Here is an 18,589-nt window from a genome sequence, read left to right on the forward strand (position 1 = left end):
GATGTAGAGCATGCCGCCGCCCGCCTGAGGCATGAGCGGGCGCGGAGCGGGGGGGCAGCGCTGCACACTCATCCTGCAGCGTTGCCTCGCCATCCACCTCAGCAAGCCGGGCAACGCGCCGGACGACTTCTGGATGTACGACTCTGGCTATCTACTGTTCCAGGTCAGTCTTGTTAGCTTTGATGTAGAGCATGCCGCCGCCCGCCTGAGGCATGAGCGGACGCGGAGCGGGGGGGGCAGCGCTGCACACTCATCCTGCAGCGTTGCCTCGCCATCCACCTCAGCAAGCCGGGCAACGCGCCGGACGACTTCTGGATGTACGACTCTGGCTATCTACTGTTCCAGGTCAGTCTTGTTAGCTTTGATGTAGAGCATGCCGCCGCCCGCCTGAGGCATGAGCGGGCGCGGAGCGGGGGGGCAGCGCTGCACACTCATCCTGCAGCGTTGCCTCGCCATCCACCTCAGCAAGCCGGGCAACGCGCCGGACGACTTCTGGATGTACGACTCTGGCTATCTACTGTTCCAGGTCAGTCTTGTTAGCTTTGATGTAGAGCATGCCGCCGCCCGCCTGAGGCATGAGCGGGCGCGGAGCGGGGGGGCAGCGCAGCATACTCAGTTTTCAGGTTTTACGAGATTTCTATTATTTGAAATCTTAGACCTTATTTATTAATACAAACATCCTGATATTCTTAGATTTTAGATATTGACTCAATTTTCCCGAAAGTCTCATAAAAATAAAAATCAATATACTCAAAGAAAGTCATATATCCAATTGTATTTGTAGGTACTTCTTTGGCATCATTTCAACATGCTCTTACACATTCTGCATGGCTAAAGTACACTGCTAAGGTAAAAATAAAATCTTATTAAACAATTCAATATCAATTGCTCAAAAGATGTATCAGATAAAATAATTAATTAAAACCTCTCGGATACGTTACCATTATGTACAAACACAAAGAAACCGAAAATGATCTCCAACAATCCCCTAACGAGATAGTTCACACGTTCAGATAGCATCAGAATTAAAGACAAATAAAGAAGGGAAAACGTTAATTATTTTACGACGGAACATCATAAACAGTCACTTGCGAAATCCAATTCTAAAATACACTTTATTACACTTTCGTTTTTCAATGCGTGAGAAACTGCGCCGGACGCGAGCGAGCAGTGAACACGTCGGTCGTTGGTCGGAGCGAGCGACGCTGGGTCAGCGTAAATGAAGCGACAAACATCGCTTGAACGAGCGAGCGATTTCCCACGGACGATTAAAAGTTAATTAACAAATTATAAATCAATATTGAGCTGAGAATTTGCTTGAGTTTGCCTATTTTGATGTGCTCAGTTGGGACGTAATTGGTTGTTAAACCGATATGGTTATAATAGTGTTTACTGTAATTGTTTCTCTTCTTATGGTAGTGTAATATTCTTCAGTTTCTTGAATGTATTCTTTTCATTATTCAATAGTGTTTCATTTCATTTCAGTATCGGCATTGCTGTTTGTTCCGTATAGTTGTATACAGCCCGGTCTTTTACATTTTTAATGTTCCTTGTATGTTTATTAGCGAGTCAGCCAAGAAACTTTTCGATCTAGACCCTACTTCTTCGTTTTATCATATTTCATATATTCGCCAGTTATTGCACTAATCTCCTTATGTCGTTGACGTTCGTTGGGTTTGTACGAAGCTTTATGGCTCTTCGTTGTTATGGCCTTTCAGCTTCCGTTTTCCCAATCACCGACTTAAGGATATCTTTAAGATAAGAGTTTGGCTTCTTCTAGGCAAGCGTTTTCCATCGTACGCTACATCTTTGCTACCACTAGAAGTGTTTGCTGTGCTGATCTATACAATGTCAAAAATATTCTTAGACATTTAGTCTATTAACTTCAAGCACGCGGAAAGCTAATAATTATGTTTACTTGTATAACTTTTATCTCAGACATTAATATACTTGATAACATCGGTCACAGTTGCACTTTGTTTATCCTCTATCATGCTTTAATTAATAGAATACTTAATTTATACTGCGTTTATTACATTTCTGAGAACGTTGCTCTTCTAATTCAATATAAATCTTTGTAAGCAGTAATAGGAGCGCAATGTTTATGGGGGGTATTCTAGAAATGTTTATACATCGTCGCCGAGACGCCGGCAGCTATAACTGTAGATAAGCGGCACGCGGTGGGCTCATCTGTTTACGTTAGTACTGGGGACATTGTTCACAGATGCACTTTGCTTATTGTATCGTATACATATTACATTACGTACAGTTATTGCATTAATATTACGTTTAATGGATGCATCATGTGATAATTTATTAATCACATATTAAGTCCATAAACTTTAAAAAATCTTTGTAATTTCTTTTTTATGAACAATGTTCCCCTTCCTTTCCAACAAGGCGATATAGTTGCATTACGAGTGGGTACACTCCAATTGTCCAACAAGCGGGGAGCAAACTGTATATAGCTTCTTCGGTGTTGAGTCTAGTCCTTTAACCGTTATAAAATGCGTCACGGCAAATTGAGTATACAGGCAACGACATTAAACTTTGGGCTAAAGAATGCGATAAAATTCATAGTATTTTGTAGTCGGGAATTCGAAGGTGAACTTCATATCCGTGCCCAAAAGTGGCTTAACAGGCTTATAGGAGAATGCTTAGCATTGTAACGATCCCCTTCAGAATACGTGACCGGGACCTATAGCTTAAAGTTGTGTAACACAGCCAACTTTCCAAATCATCATCATCATCATCATATATTGATCTCACTGTTGATCACGAGTTTACTGTCAAAACGTGATAATAAAAAGGCTAATAATCCACTACACTGGCCTACTGGGCTATCACCACTTCCCAGGTCCGAACTGCATTTGAAAGAAAAAGAAAACTATAACAATCTACATAGCTACCCAAAAGTCAAATCAAGGATCGTTATGCAATCATAGACTTATATAAATTAATAAAACCAATCAATCGCCTATTTTTAAAGACGCCGGTACTTCAAATGAAAACATTCAATTCTTTGGCGTGCACAGATAGTTAAATACACTTATAAGGCTAATTCAGTATAAATTACACTCAGAGTTTGACCTAAATAAATCACAAGTGCATCGGAGTTGCATTAGATACTAGTATAAACCGAGTGAACTAAATAGTTCATTATTTAAGTGTGGTTCAAGTAAAGGGTTAAAGCGTTTAAAACAAGCAGTATTATCTGCTAAGTCTTTTAAGTTAATTTAACTTTTATAATGAACTAGCGGCCGTCCGCGTGAAATTTAGTTTTTCAGAAATCTCTCGGGAACCATAGATTTTTTCGGGATGAAAAGGAAAATCGGTTTAGTAGTTGCGGCGTTAAAGAGTAACAAACATCCATGCAAACTTTTTGAAAACAATGACTGAATACTTTCTCAGGAATCTTCATTGCTTAAAACCTAATTTGGTGTGAATGCACAGATAAGAATAGTTGAAAATTTATCAGAGTAAATGACATTTTAAAATCGTTCATTTCAATTAGCCTCGATTCTACTACCACTTTTAAAAAGTCAAAATTTTAGATTTAAAAATTATAAATGACATTTATAAAATTTTTATACTGTTCGTGGGAAGATGAATAAAATTTTCTATAAACATATATTTTATCATCATTGATCATACTAGGCATTTAACTACAAAACACCATGGAACTACCAAGTTATCAATAACAGATATTATTTTCCATTAAAGTTCCTAACTTAAAACGTTCAACTGAATCCATAGAACTACGCGTGTAATATGAAACCGCTTCAGTCGGCGACAAAGTTCACACAAGTCCAAATGGCTATCAATTTAAATTGAGACCCTATTTATTGCACTATAAAATTTAATTTCAATCGATATTAAATTGTCTGATCAGTGCGCGTGATTCGCTCATAGTAATTTAGAGCAGAGTGATATAAATATTTGATATACCTAATAAATGGACACATATATTACCCATATGTGATAATATCGGCAATGAAAATATTCTTATTGAGTCCACTTAAATATGTCACTTGAATATGAACCAATTTTGATGTTTTTTTTGGTAAAGAGGTTTTGAATGTCGCGTCAATATAAATAGGAAGGGTAAAACAGATACTAAAAACGTCATCATCATCATCATCATCATAGGCCTTTTGTAGGGACTTCCAAACATCACGATACTGAGCCACCTGCATCCAGCGAATCCCTGCGACTCGCTTGATGTCGTCAGTTCACCTGGTGGAGGGTCGGCCAACACTGCGCTTACTAGTGCAGGGTCGCCATTCCAGCACTTTGGGACACACACGTCCATCGGCTCTTCGAACTATGTGCCCCGCCCATTGCCACTTCAGCTTCGCAACTCGTTGAGCTATGTCTGTGACTTTGGTTCTTCTGCGGATCCTCATTTCTGATTCGATCACGCAGAGATACTCCTAACATAGCTCGTTCCATCGCCCGCTGTGTGACTCTGAGCCTTTTTATGAGGCCCATAGTTAGCGACCAAGTCTCGGAACCATAGGTCATCACTGGCAACACGCACTGTTCGAAGACCTTTGTCAGGCACTGAGGAATTTCGGGCGAAAAGATGTCGCGAAGTTTCCCGAATGCAGCCCAGCCGAGTTGGATTCGACGGTTCACCTCTTTCTCGAAATTGGATCAACCTAACTGGATCATATATACCTAGGACACACAGTCCAGTTAGGTAGGTCCAATTTTGAGAAAGAGGTGAATCGCCGAATCCAGCTCGGCTGGGCAGCGTTCGGAAAACTCCGCGACATCTTTTCGTCCGAAATTCCTCAGTGCTTGAAGACGAAAGTCTTCGATCAGTGCGTGTTGCCAGTGATGACATACGGATCCGAGACTTGGTCGCTGACTATGGGCCTTATTAGAAGGCTCAAAGTCACTCAGCGGGCGATGGAGCGAGCTATGCTTGGAGTTTCTCTGCGTGATCGAATCAGGAATGAGGAGATCCGCAGACGAACCAAAGTCACTGACATAGCTCAGCGAGTCGCGAAGCTGAAGTGGCAATGGGCGGGCCACATAGTTCGAAGAGCCGATGGACGTTGGGGCCCCAAGGTGCTGGAATGGCGACCCCGCACCGGAAAGCGCAGTGTTGGGCGACCCCCCACTAGGTGGACCGAGGATATTAAGCGGGTTGCAGGGAGCCGCTGGATGCTGGCGGCTCGAGATCGTTGTGCTTGGAGGTCCATGCAAGAGGCCTATGTCCAGCAGTGGACGTCTATCGGCTGATAAGGTAAGGTAAGGTAACTGGATCATATGTCCTAGGTATATGTATTCGTCCACAATTTCGAGTGCAGCGTTCTCAACTATAACTGGGTGGAGCGATACATGAGCACTTTCAGGCCCACCTGTTGAGAAACTAAATACGTAGCAGGAACAAAAAGCCAGACCAAACCTTTGCAAACGTTTACAAATATCATAATAGTAGTAATCTCGTACTGCAGTCACTGCAGTGGAGTAAAGTTTAAGAAACGTTACGTGAGGGCACGAGCTACCGCATAGAAAGTTGCGCATCCGCGGGTCAAACGCTCCCTTACCATTACGAGTAGGAACGGTATAATTATCTTAATCGCATCTATATTTTAGCAATTTAAACTATCATCAGCTGTGATAATAACTATAATTATAAATTACAGATGTTAAAATTTATTTAATAGATATCAAACGATCAATTATATACTCTGTTGAACTACTTAACTCCTCCACATCAGTCCAACCAATGCTTTGTATTGATCTGACTTGTGACAGCCCATGTGCAGGTAAAACTTATGCAATACCACAAATTGCTCATACTTTATATAATAGCCATAATAAAATTAAAAAATATATTAATATTAAAAATAATATAAAAATAGACTCCAAAACTAATTAAGTTTCATAACTCAAACAATTCGTCTCTTAAAACGAATCTAACAATTTAGATGTAGGATATTATTGTTTAGATTCATCATCATCATTACCAGCCACTCCATCCACTGCTGGACATGTGCCTCTTGCATGGACTTCCAAACAAAACAGTCTCGAGCCTCCAGCATCCAGCGGCTCTCTGCAACACTCTAGATTTCCTTAGTCCACTTGATGGGGGGTCGACCAACACTGCGTTTGTTTAAAACAATATCTAAATCCATTATTCCTTAGATCGGCAAATACAAATATTTCTTGAAAACACTACTAAATAACGTAAGCTATGTAATTTTCGAACATGTAATTTGTTTGCAGTTAACACTTCCAACTGCTAAGTTATCTTTGCCTGGTATTTTGTCATAAATAAAAAATTGTCTTATGAGTATGTTTTGGCTGGTGGGAGGCTTCGGCCGCGGCTTAGTTACCACCCTACCGGCAAAGACGTACCGCCAAGCGATTTAGCGTCCTGGTACAATGCCGTGTAGAAACCGAAAGGGATGTTGATTTTTTTTGATTTTCCTACTCCTTACAAGTTAGCCCGCTAACTTGTAAAGAATAAAAAATTATAAAAAAATATTTTTGAAAATTCAAAAATTCAAAATTCAAAAGTGTATGGATTTTTTTAATGTTTCAACAAAGGTTAAAGTTTGATATAACTCAAATAAAGTTTGGACATATAGTAAAAACTTATTGCTTAATGTACTTGGAGCTGATTGCTTTTGCTCATAAAACATCCGGATTCTGTCTGCAGTGGAAATTATAGCCAAAGATGAGACCGTACAAACAAAGCCTTCAACCGGTCCATTGTTCACTGCGAATTGAAAATAACCAGCCACGCTTTTTATTTCATTTTGATATCACTTTTATATTAATGTCTTTCGAGATTTGCTTTTATTGTTCAAGATAAATTATATTTATAGTCTGTCGACGACCATTGTTTGCTGTTTTCTTTTTTTCCAAATATTGTTGTCGATGGTCTAGTAAATTATTTAGGGCAGTGATGTCACTCTCCGTTATGTTTTTACTTGCCCTGTTAGTAATTATGTGGGTCAAAACTTGTGAGCTAAATCACTTCACTTTCTGAGCTTTGATTGGACACTTGGTATACCTAGTTGCAACCATGCTGGTCTATTGATGGTCGAAAATCGGAAGGTGGAGTGTTGTAAAAAGGGAAAACAATTTATAAAAATATATTTTTAGTTATGTCTGCTACCCAACTAGTAAAGGGTCTGACAAATCATGTGGGCTCAATCATTAAAAGAATACCTACTATAAAATAAATTCTGACAGTTAGAAAACTGGCAAGTTTTAAAAAGTTCTTTCATGTGATAATTAAAATGTAAGTCTGAGGTAAATACAGTTGCAAAGAAAAGCTATGATTTACAATTCATTTCCTCCTCACTTCAAATACAGACAAATCTTAAAAGGGCTCTCTACATAAAACGTCACCTAGTTTCATGTTTATTTTGATGGGAGCCGCAAAGTGGCGTTTGTTTCCTTGTTCCCGGCGCCAAAATGTTTACATTTCGTCATTGCATCGTCCTCTTTCTGTTTAAGACCCGCATATAATTGTCACTAGTGGTTGCTCATTTCTTCGTTCGCTCATAATTTCTAAACTATTGCGAGACTTCCCCATATACTCATTAATGCTAAAAGCTGCCTCGTGGTCTAGTGGTAAGTCTATGCATATCGGATTATGAGGTCTTGGGTTCAGTAGGTCAGACTATGAGTTTTTTTCTTCAAAGTTCCAAATTGGACTAAATATAGGTTTCTTTCTTCCAAAAAATTGTCTAAATTCACCACGGTCCAAACTCCATAATTAGCTACCGTACTTACCTACGGTAGGAGGATAGACTGACAAACTTCAGCCATGCTAAAATAAGGAATGTCTGGCTAGAAAGGCATAAGAAATCCTTTATAATAAAACCATAATAAGATTATTATTAAATATTTAATAAATTCTGTTAGTTATCTAACTGGAGCTTATGTAAAGTAATCGTTGTTAAGGCTACTATATTCGCACTTTTTTCCACACATACATATTGAATTAATACCTCAACTAAACGACCTTCTGTACCTATAGTCATCATCATCAATCATCAGCATAGGGCACAACTAGGTTAGGGTGATAATGACTCGATAACGATTACGATTAGATGTTAATGATCGTTACTTTAACTGACGGCTCTATGTGTTCTACTTACGAGAACATAACACGACCAACTTTTCAAGTCCGTGCTACAAATCAATTTCTTTAAAAAAAGTAAATCTCAATATTTTATATTGTTGTGAATGTCACCGAGCGAGTAAATTTAATAAACTAATATTAAGGTAAAGTATAGATATGGATCTATTGAACCAATTTTGAAATTGAGTGTTGCTACACTTTATCCTGTTATTCCCACGGGAACGCGGGTGGAACCATGAGCGGCTAGTTTATTATAAATAATCAACCTGATGACACAGACTGATATAAATAATAATAGTCTAGAATATGTTATATTTTATCCCGACATTCCCACACGTACAAAATCTAGTGACTCCTAAGACTAACTCGTATATAATCGTTCATTTACTGGTATGATTAGGAGAACAGCTACGAGTTTATGTGCTTTCAGCTAAATTAATGCACGAATGCGATCAATTGGCCAGCGTGCTCTTAACATTAATTTGTCATAGTTTAAAGTAACTCAAGCGTACTTTATGTGGTATTGTGTGAACGCACTTATTCTGGTATGCGGTCAACTCCAGCTATTTTATCGCTTTCCATTACTTAGACTCCAATTGATAGTCCGTGAGAACCTTCGGCGAAGTGCCGAACTATTTTAAAGGAGTCGGTTACCTGAGATTTAATGTTATATTGTGTATTGTGAAAATTCCAATAGCTTTATGTGCCAATCACAGATTAATCAATAATAGGCAGATGGTGCGCACGAAACACGGCGGTGTCGTACCCGCCACGAATACAAAATTCAAAATCTAATACATTCTCGAGTCAGTACGACATGAAGCTTCGCACCAGTAATTTCAATATTATTCAAGAAAAATGGTGTCTTAAGTATTTAAATGATTTTAAAACTGTTCTCAAAAACTAAAAAAATAAAATGGATTATTTTTTTATTGGTTATTATTTAGTATTATATTATTTTACGTTATTGTTGTTAGTGTTCAATTTTGAAATACAAATTATGGCAAAAGTTTGTTTATGCGGATGTTAAGGAGACGCGTGACTTTTGTTTTTTTTTATGGGTTTCACCGGCTTCAGCACGCAGTTAACTCACTCTGGTTACTCTGTGGTGCCAAAGGAGATGTCCGAAATGGGGACTTCTTTTCCGAACGACACCGAAATGAAAAATCTACTAAAAATCTTGTATTTATTTACTGGAATACTCCATTACATTCTTGCCGAAATAGTATTTGCCAAAAGGGAAATTAAGCTGATTTCGTTATTTTCACGCCGATCGTAAAAAATTATGAGTATTTCGTTTATTGTCAGATGTCTTTGCAAACGCAGGCTGTTAATGAATGAGATGTCATTGTCAAATATCTTTATTATCATAATTTGAATAGATGTATCAAGTTAGTGTCAAATCCTTATTAGAACTATCGCCTGTCAGTTAGACACAGATAGTGCAATGAATTTTATGTCAAAGGGATACGAATCATTGCCCGCCTGTTACAAGTAATTTAATTGATTAGGCAAATGTAGATTTCTTTGAAAATTAGCCTCATGAGTTCTCCTTAATTGTCCTAATTTATGGCCAATTTTCAGCTCTGTATCATTTGTATAATTTGGGCCCGAATTTGTATGGAGACTTAGTTTCTCCTTTAGTCCTGTCCTGAGTTTGAACTAACAATCAGTGACTTCGTCCATATGGAAACTCGGGATCACGAAATTATCCTCCTCCTCTATCTTCCAGTAGCAGTCCCATTAAAATCGGTTCAGCCGTTCCAGAAATTAGCCCGGGCAGACAAAAAATTCCAAAAATTTGTGACAGAAGGGCTAGCTCATTTATTGCAAAACCTGACTGTCCAGCGCGGAAATGCAGACCATTCTACGTAGGCATGACTTATATAGTTATTAAGAGAAGTTAGCTTAAGTTCCTTATTGTATTCTTTCTTAATGACAAAAAGTTCGTTTTAAGAAACCACGGTTATTTTGATATTACAGACAGACACTAATTTTACTAAATAGGAACTTTTAAAAACCAAGTACTTTAAGAGTTTTTCAGTTACATTGACATCGCGGATGATTACTTGAAAGCCGTTTTGTCTTAGTTAATTTAATCTGCTGTTAAAATCTGTTTAAGTACAGATGTTATAATATTAAAGAGAAGTCAAAAAATACTTTCACAGGCCCATTTTACTTACACTTTAAACCAAGATTATCGGCAATAAATCTGAGATAACTCAAAGATTGCGTTGCGTAAGCGATGATAAGGTTCAGCAGGTGATCGTTAAGTTGTAGCTCGTAGCGATATGATGGTTTAGGGGATTTTGAAAACCCATAACTCATATCTAGTTGTTTCTTATGTCTTGAGTGACATAATGCACTATAGACTAAGAGCCCGTGAACCCCAGACCTTCGTCATTTTATAAAAGCTGAAAGTTCGTCAGCTCATGTACCTACCACAATTATGGAGATTGGACAGAGGTGGCTTTGGGAAATAGTAGGTTTTAAGGATTCAGACCCTTAACCGTCTAAGTATTTAGTAATAAATCAAAATCACCAAAAATAATTTAAATTGATAGTTGCTAATAATTTTTGAAAATGTACTGTGTTTTTGAAATCGTGTATTTTATAACGTAGATAATTCCCCATATCTAGATTATGCAACTTTCAATAAAATTGAAATTAAACCAGTCTAAAACTAATAATATTTTTATTAAATGATACTAATTTGGACATGTATAGATGTAAGAAATAGCAAACTGCTGAATTTACTACAAATAGCCATACATTTTATGATCAGTAAGTACTATTCTCAACAATATGTGTAACCTACAATACATTTATTATACTCGTAGGAAATTAACTTACATATTGTCTTTATTTATCGGAATTCGGTCAAAACTTACTTTTACTGAAATTATTGTAACAAGATTTCCATATTAAAAGTACGAAAGCCTGATATTGAATGGAATTGCATTTATTAATGTACTTGTATCTAAAGAAATGAAAGTAATTCTTGCCCAAATAAGAGAGAATGCACCTTTAAGTTCATTGCCGTTCAGTTAACACTTTTTCTTTAACATAATTACAGATATTAAGCGAAGCTATTACGGTCGCGATTGAAAGAAAATCTTCCCATAATTTAGCTCTATGTAATAAAATAAACCGGCCAAGTGCGTGTCGAGCCACGTGCAGTCTAGTGTTCCGTAGGTTAAGCACTTTAATCACTTATGTAATGCAAAAAAAATACGGATAACGTAAAATACCCCACACCATGGGATAAACAATAAAAAAATCATCCTCACTTTGCGTGTATGGGAGGAATGTAACGCCAAAATATTTTTTTTATTTTTCAAAATTTCTTTTTACCACTATAGAAGTAATTAATATGCATATCAAGGAGTCTTAATAAAGGAGGGCAGTAGGCATATTTAAAAGAATTAACATCTAATATATAAAATTCTCGTGTCACAGTTTTCGTTGCCATACTCCTCCGAAACGGCTTGACCGATTTTGATGAAATTTTTTGTGCTTATCCGGTATATATGAGAATAGCCATCTATTTTTTAAAAAACCCCTAAATCCTAGGGGTAGGGTAAAAGTAGGGTATGACTAGGGTAGGCGTAGGGTTGAGGTACGGTAGAGGTAATGTAGGGGTAGGGTAGGAGTAGGGTAGGAGTAGGGTAGAAGCAGGGTAGGGTAGGGATAGGGAAGAAGTGCATCATAAGTCAAACCGAAGCTTGAGCGGGTCCGCTAGTTTTCTATAATATAGTCTTACAATGTACTAGTGAAGGGTAGTCGTTAATTTTATGGTACACGCTTTAGTATTCTCTGGATAAAGAATATAACAGTAGTAGCTAGGTCAATTTTATTGTACTTTTGAATATAATGCTTTTAAAACTACATTCAATCATTCACAAAAAAGAACTGAGTTATGGTATTTGGCCATAGCACCTATTGTTGTAGCAAAAGCTAATCTATATGCAATTTACTAAAGAATATTAATTCATTATGGTCTGAAATGAATGCTATCAAATACGTACAAAGTAGAATAGAAACATTTAACTTTGATAATATAAAAAGGTTTTATAACACAATCAAATGCTTTTGATAAATCATTTTTCATTGTTTTTAAAGTAAACACTTAATATAAACAATAAATCAAAGGATACGGTTAGAAAATTATTAGTATGTCAGATCTACCTTGTAGTTGAAAGAGAAAATATCTTGATTCCCTCCACCCAGGTGACCCCGACACCCCAACTTTAAATAAAATAATATTTAACAATGCATCAAATTTGCTGACACAAAAGATATAACGACACAAAACATTTGTGAACATAAGTGAGAGCATAATACTATGTCAGACAACACATAACACATATAACATATTGTCATTACTCCATTGTTGTTAGACATTTAAAAGCGAAAGTTCATCAAGTCGCCATTTATTATAAGAGAAAAGGCAGGAATGTTACACTGTAAAATATGTCTGCAAATTGAAAGTTGTACAAACCAAAATGGAAATAAATTAGGCGTGACAACATTGTAATGGTTAATAAGTAACGGATAATAGTGGTTGGATATATCGAGTACTTTGCATATAACTAATATTATTTGTGATTTTTGCCGATAGATATATGAATATCTTTATCTATTCATATATTCTCTATCATTTATTATCTTATGGTTGTTGCTTTTAATTAACGCGGTAATGTAGTTATTTTAACTCCGTTTAAATCAACTTTAAATCAAAAAAGTAATTGTTGTCCAGCAAAGAGCTCAATGTGTCAAACCATAAGGATACATTACGTTTCACAGCTTTTGGTTACGCTTTAGATCAGAATGTAAAAAGGAATCTAGTAAGTAGTGCAAATAGTAATTACGTTAGGTTCCCGAGGTGCTAGAATAGCGACTTCACATCTGAAAGCACAGAAGTAACTAATAAATCTTTAGGTAGCAAAAAAAAACTGATGAATTCTGGGATTCCATGGTCTGAAAATGTCAAACCCAAAAGCGCAGTTTAGGCCGGACACCAAGATGGACAAACAACATCATACAATTCTCATATGTTAAGAAGTACAGAAGTCCATCTGTGGACCAGACATGGATAATGATAATGATGAAAACCTTAACATTCTGGAAGTCAAAGTAAATCAAAACTAACACATGCTATAAAGCAATTGTTTCTATTTAAAAACATAGAAACAAAAAACTGCGGTCACAACGTGAGAAATTCTAATACTTTGTCAGTAATCGGTTTTGGGGGCTATTAGATCATCTGGTGTAACACGAGCTTTACCGCCTTGCGGTCGTATGTAGGGAAACTATTTAATAACATGTTTCCGCGTGTTCCGCGTGTTCCGCGTGTTCCGTAATGTAACATATTATATTAAGCTCTTTCATCTTGAGATTATATGACCGCTAGAATATTGTCTTTCAAATACTGTCCTTATTAGGGTTTATATGGCTTTTATAGTATTTCTTACTTATTTAAAATGGGAAGACTGTACTTATTAGGGTTTAAAAGGCTTTTATAGTATTTCTTACTTATTTAAAACTTGCAGAATGTGACAAATCCACGAAATAAGGGACAAGCATTACTTGCTCTTTTATTAACTAGATAGGTTTACGATGAAGACGAGAAAGATAAGTTCTGAAAAGCAAAATTTAACAATAATCTCATTAAGAGAATCCAACAGGTAGAATCAGATTCTAGGACTCCTTTGGCTGACGGTGATGATCATGAACCATCTCAAACTCATAATGCTATAAATACTACTACACTAGCCCGTCTAGGTATCGCCTCCCCGTACAGTATTTTTATAAATTAAAAAAAACAGCAAAAATGTAGTGTTTTTTAAACGTCACTACATTATATATATTTTTTTATTGGATGTGTTAGTAGAGGATACGATAATGATCCAATATGTTTGAATTGAATCTAGGACCTCCCGGATTATTTAACCATGTAACCATTAACGACGAAATTCTCGTAATCCATCCCTCAACTAAAGCTATACTATATCCAACATGGTATAAATACACTAGCCCACATAGATCTCGCCTACCCATACAGTTACGAATACGATACATCGCAATAAATGGTTCTCAAAGAAATTGGCTTACAATTTGCAAAGTTTAATCGTGCTGAAGTTAGCCCCGCAGCGAGTAGCGAATTGAACTACACGCTTCTAATAAAACTTTTGCAGACAGGGCGCCGGTTTCAAAGCCAGTTTGTTTTTTTCACTGCTGTTTGAGGAGTACAAAGTTACCCTTTTTAACACGCTTTTATTAGCTAGATAGGCTGTTATTGATCGATTTAGAAAAGGAAGTTTGAGTTTGAAGTTTTAGTTTTGAGTTGGGGTCCCAAGGTTCTGGAATGCCGCACCGGAAAGCGCAGTGTTGGTCGACCCCCCCACTAGGTGGATCGAGGACATCAAGCGGGTTGCAGGGAGCCGCTGGATGTTGGCGGTTTGAGACCGTTTTGTTTGGAAGTCCATGCAAGAGGCCTATGTCCAGCTGTGGACGTCCATCGGCTGATAATGATGATGATGATGATGTCAATGTATTCGAATGGTGTTTTGGTAATTAAAATGATTTTTTTTTGGGAAGGTATTTGATGACGGGGCGTTTAACTATCAATATTAAAAAAAAATATTTAACGCAAGTAAATCTACCCTACAAACACTTTTGAAACGTCATGTTTGACTATTTGTGTAGACTACCACCAGTTCGAAAGGTAGATTCTACTGGAAGAGTTGGCAAGAAACTGCTCTTCTTTATATAATCATTCTATACTCATAATATTTTTTTATTAATCATTACATTGAATAGTTCTAAACGTAAAATATCTCAGACATTATTAGTTTACTTAATTCACTGAAATAAATAATTAAAATTTTAAAGGAAACCACGGATTTTGCAAAATTGTTTTAGTTGTGTTCATAATTACATTATAATGATGCAAAAAATTATGAATATAATAACAACAGCAGGAAACATTACTGTGATAAGTCACGATTGTTATCCAAGTAATCCGAATAAGTAGGTAAGTAGGTGCGTACTTACATAAATAAATTGTTTCATTTAAAAATTACCGACTTCTGCAGGGCTAGCACGGGCAAGGGAGAAATTTATCCACGGGGAGAGGATAAAACGTTTATCCCCCACACTCGTTTTATCCACTCACCGCGCATGGGCACGTCGGTGGATATAATATTCCCGGTGGATAAACGGAGGGAAAGACTTGTCAACCCATTTGTATATATCTTATAAATTAGCATTAGGTATATTAATAGTCCGAAATAAACGTAAATTTGATAATATTTGGTTTTTTTGTGCATATTATTTATCTGTTTTCTGTTGGCATTGTTTTGTTTGGTGATTGTTTTTTGCGGTGGTTTGTAGTAGGTATCTATAGTATCTATCATACTAGCGGACCCGGTCAAGCTTCGTTTTGACATAAGTGCACTTGTTCTCTATCCCTACTCTACCCTTCTTTACCTCTAACCCTGCCCTACCCCTACCCTACCCCTGCCCTACCCCTACCCTACCCCTGCCCTACCCTACCCCCCCTACCCCACCCCTACCCCGCCCCTAACCCCCCTCCCCCTCCCCCAACACCCCCAACACCCCTCCCCCCTTACCCCCCTCCCCCTCCCCCACCCCTACACCAACCCTTCCCCCCCCCGCCCCCACCCCCCTACCCCACCCCTACCCTACCGCTACCCTACCCCTACCCTACCCCATATTGCGAAGCAATTGTTAAAGACCAAAACATGCGAGACATAATTGTTTTTTTAAGTAAAGTTTTATCCCCATATCAACTTCACAGGGATAAATTTATCGCGTTTAAATGTCAAAAGTCCCAAAGTATATCATTTTATCCACTCCATATGCCATAGTCGAGGAAAAGATCTCCACGCGTAATGTCAATCGGGGATTAATTTGTCTTTCCCTTGTGGTCATGCTATGACGGGTGGATTTATATCCTTAGTCAGTGGATATAATGGGTGGATAAAAATTTTATCCCTTGCCCATGCTAGCCCGGCTGGGGAAAAGAACACTTCCCTGAATAATGCACCTTCTTAATAAATAAACATTGGAGCAGCGTACTAAGTCCAAGCTACCTCACCCTACCGACAACGTATCGCCAAGCGATTTAGCTTCCCCGTACGTCATCAACCCATATTCGGCTCACTGCTGAGCTCGAGTCTCCTCTCAGAATGAGAGGGGTTAGGCCAATAGTCCACCACGCTGGCCCAATGCGGATTGGCAGACTTCACACACGCAGAGAATGAAGATAATTCTCTGGTATGCAGGTTTCCTCACGATGTTTTCCTTCACCGATTGAGACACGTGATATTTAATTTCTTAAAATGCACACAACTGAAAAGTTGGAGGTGCATGCCCCGAACCGAATTCGAGCCCAAACCCTCCGGAATCGGAGGCAGAGGTTATATCCACTGGACTATCACTGCTCTATCTCCTGGTACAGTATGTATGAAATACGCTAATTAACATAAAAAGCTTTTTACTTTATATACCTACTGAAGTCAATAATATAATATCTATTATTACGATTTTTCTAATGGGGATGATGACTAGGTTTGAATATATTGATTTTTATGATACATTCGGGTAAATAAAGACAATGTTAACTAATTTATACATAACTAGCGGACGCCCGCGACTTCGTCCGCGTAAATTTCGATGTTAACTTTACTACTACCCCTACCCTACCCTACCCCTACCCTACCACTACCCCAACCCTACCCAACCCCTACATCTACCCTACCCCTACCCTACCCTACCCCTACCCCTACCCTACCCCAAACCTACTCCTATCCTACGCCTACCTTACCTACACCCTACCCCCATCCTACCACTACCCCCATCCTACCCCTACCCTCCCCGTACCCTATCCCTTTCCTACCCCATTCCCACCCGTACCCCTATCTCACGCCTATCCTACCCCTACCCTACCACTTCCCTATCCTACCCGTACCTCTACCCTACCACTACCCTACCTCTACCCCTACCCTACCACTACCCTAAACCCGGCCCTAAACCTACCCTACCCCTACACTACCCCTACGCTTCCCTACCCGTACCCTACCCTGTAACTTCTCTATCTTACTCCTACCCTTAGCAAAATCGGTCCAGTCCTTCGAGAGTGGTGGTATGACCAAGAGAAATAGAGACTTCTATGCTAATAATATAAAGAGGTAAAGTTCGTGTGGTTGTAGGAGGTAATCTCTGGATCTACTGGACCGATTTGGAAAATTGTTTTACCAATAGAAAGCTATGTTATTTGCGAGTGTCATAGGCTATGTTTGATCCCCATATTCACACGGGAACGGGAACTACGTAAATGAAAGTCGCCGGGCGTCATATAGCGGAATTTCTGCGTCTTTTAGAAATTTTGTATTATCTCCGATATTATTTAAGTAATTAACATACTGTAAAGGGCAAATCTTATCTCCATAATATCCTTGTGATTATTAAATAATTTATTTTAATAAGGATTAAAGTTTATTTGTATAAATAATGACGTAAACCTAAGTATATAAAATTAATAATTTTTAAAACACAAAAGGTACTAATATCTGCTAATATATAGAAGATAGATATATGGTGTCGCGGACTTTTTTGTAAAACTTTTAAAGATACATAAAGTCTCTATACATTAATTTCAATTTTACACAATAGTTAAGGCAGCGCATGCGAATAAGTCTGTTTAAGAGGATTTTCAGTCCGACCTGTCTAACAAAAACTGTGACAACTCGGCTAATATATATGATACCAATATAAAATATAGCCTATAGCACTCCCCGATAATGTAGCATTCTACTGGTGAAAGAATTTTTAAAATTGGACCAGTAGTTCCGAAGATTACCCCATTTAAAAAATGTGACAAACTTACAAACTTACAAACTTTACCTCTTTATAATATTAGTATAGATATAGAAAAGCAAAGATTGTCTGGATATTTGCAAAATAAATGAGATTATAAAATTTCAAAATCTATTAAAAATCTTTTATCGTAATTAGATGAAAATTCATACAGTTTTAGCTTCCTTACATTAAATGTGACATTTTTTAATATGTGAACTATAAACATAAACGCACAAATAACAAAGATATTAGTAATTTTGTTTGAACGCACATACAAATCTAACAATTATTATATTACCTACGACGTCATTAGTTCGTACCATTTTGTATGGGGCGTTTTTCAGGGATCTGTGACAGCGCCGCAAATCTGACCCTTTAAATCCCTGTAGCTCCGAAAGTAATGATCGCAGAATCTACCCTGTTACTTTTACAAAATTGCTTTACTATTAGCATACTCTTAATTTATATACAATTATAAAACTGTCATCATCCCTATTGTAAAGATTCGTAAGTAGATAATAGGTATACAAAAATAGAATCTAAGAGTGATATCTGATTTTAAAATCGCTTGAATAATTTCATTCAAATATT

At 37.6% G+C, this 18,589-nt stretch overlaps 1 protein-coding gene across 1 annotated transcript in view; it reads left to right on the forward strand.

Annotated features, from left to right (window-relative positions):
- Positions 1-352: 352 nt before the first annotated feature.
- Positions 353-18,589, forward strand: part of LOC112045070 (putative uncharacterized protein DDB_G0286901) — a 177,346-nt gene continuing 159,109 nt past the window's right edge. The window contains exon 1 of the mRNA XM_052882735.1: positions 353-526. Coding sequence (XP_052738695.1) covers positions 395-526 — 132 coding nt within the window. The 5' untranslated portion in view covers positions 353-394. The remainder of the gene's footprint in view (positions 527-18,589) is intronic.

This window comes from Bicyclus anynana, chromosome 7 (assembly GCF_947172395.1).
Source record: "Bicyclus anynana chromosome 7, ilBicAnyn1.1, whole genome shotgun sequence".
Classification (NCBI taxonomy): Eukaryota; Metazoa; Arthropoda; class Insecta; order Lepidoptera; family Nymphalidae; genus Bicyclus; species Bicyclus anynana.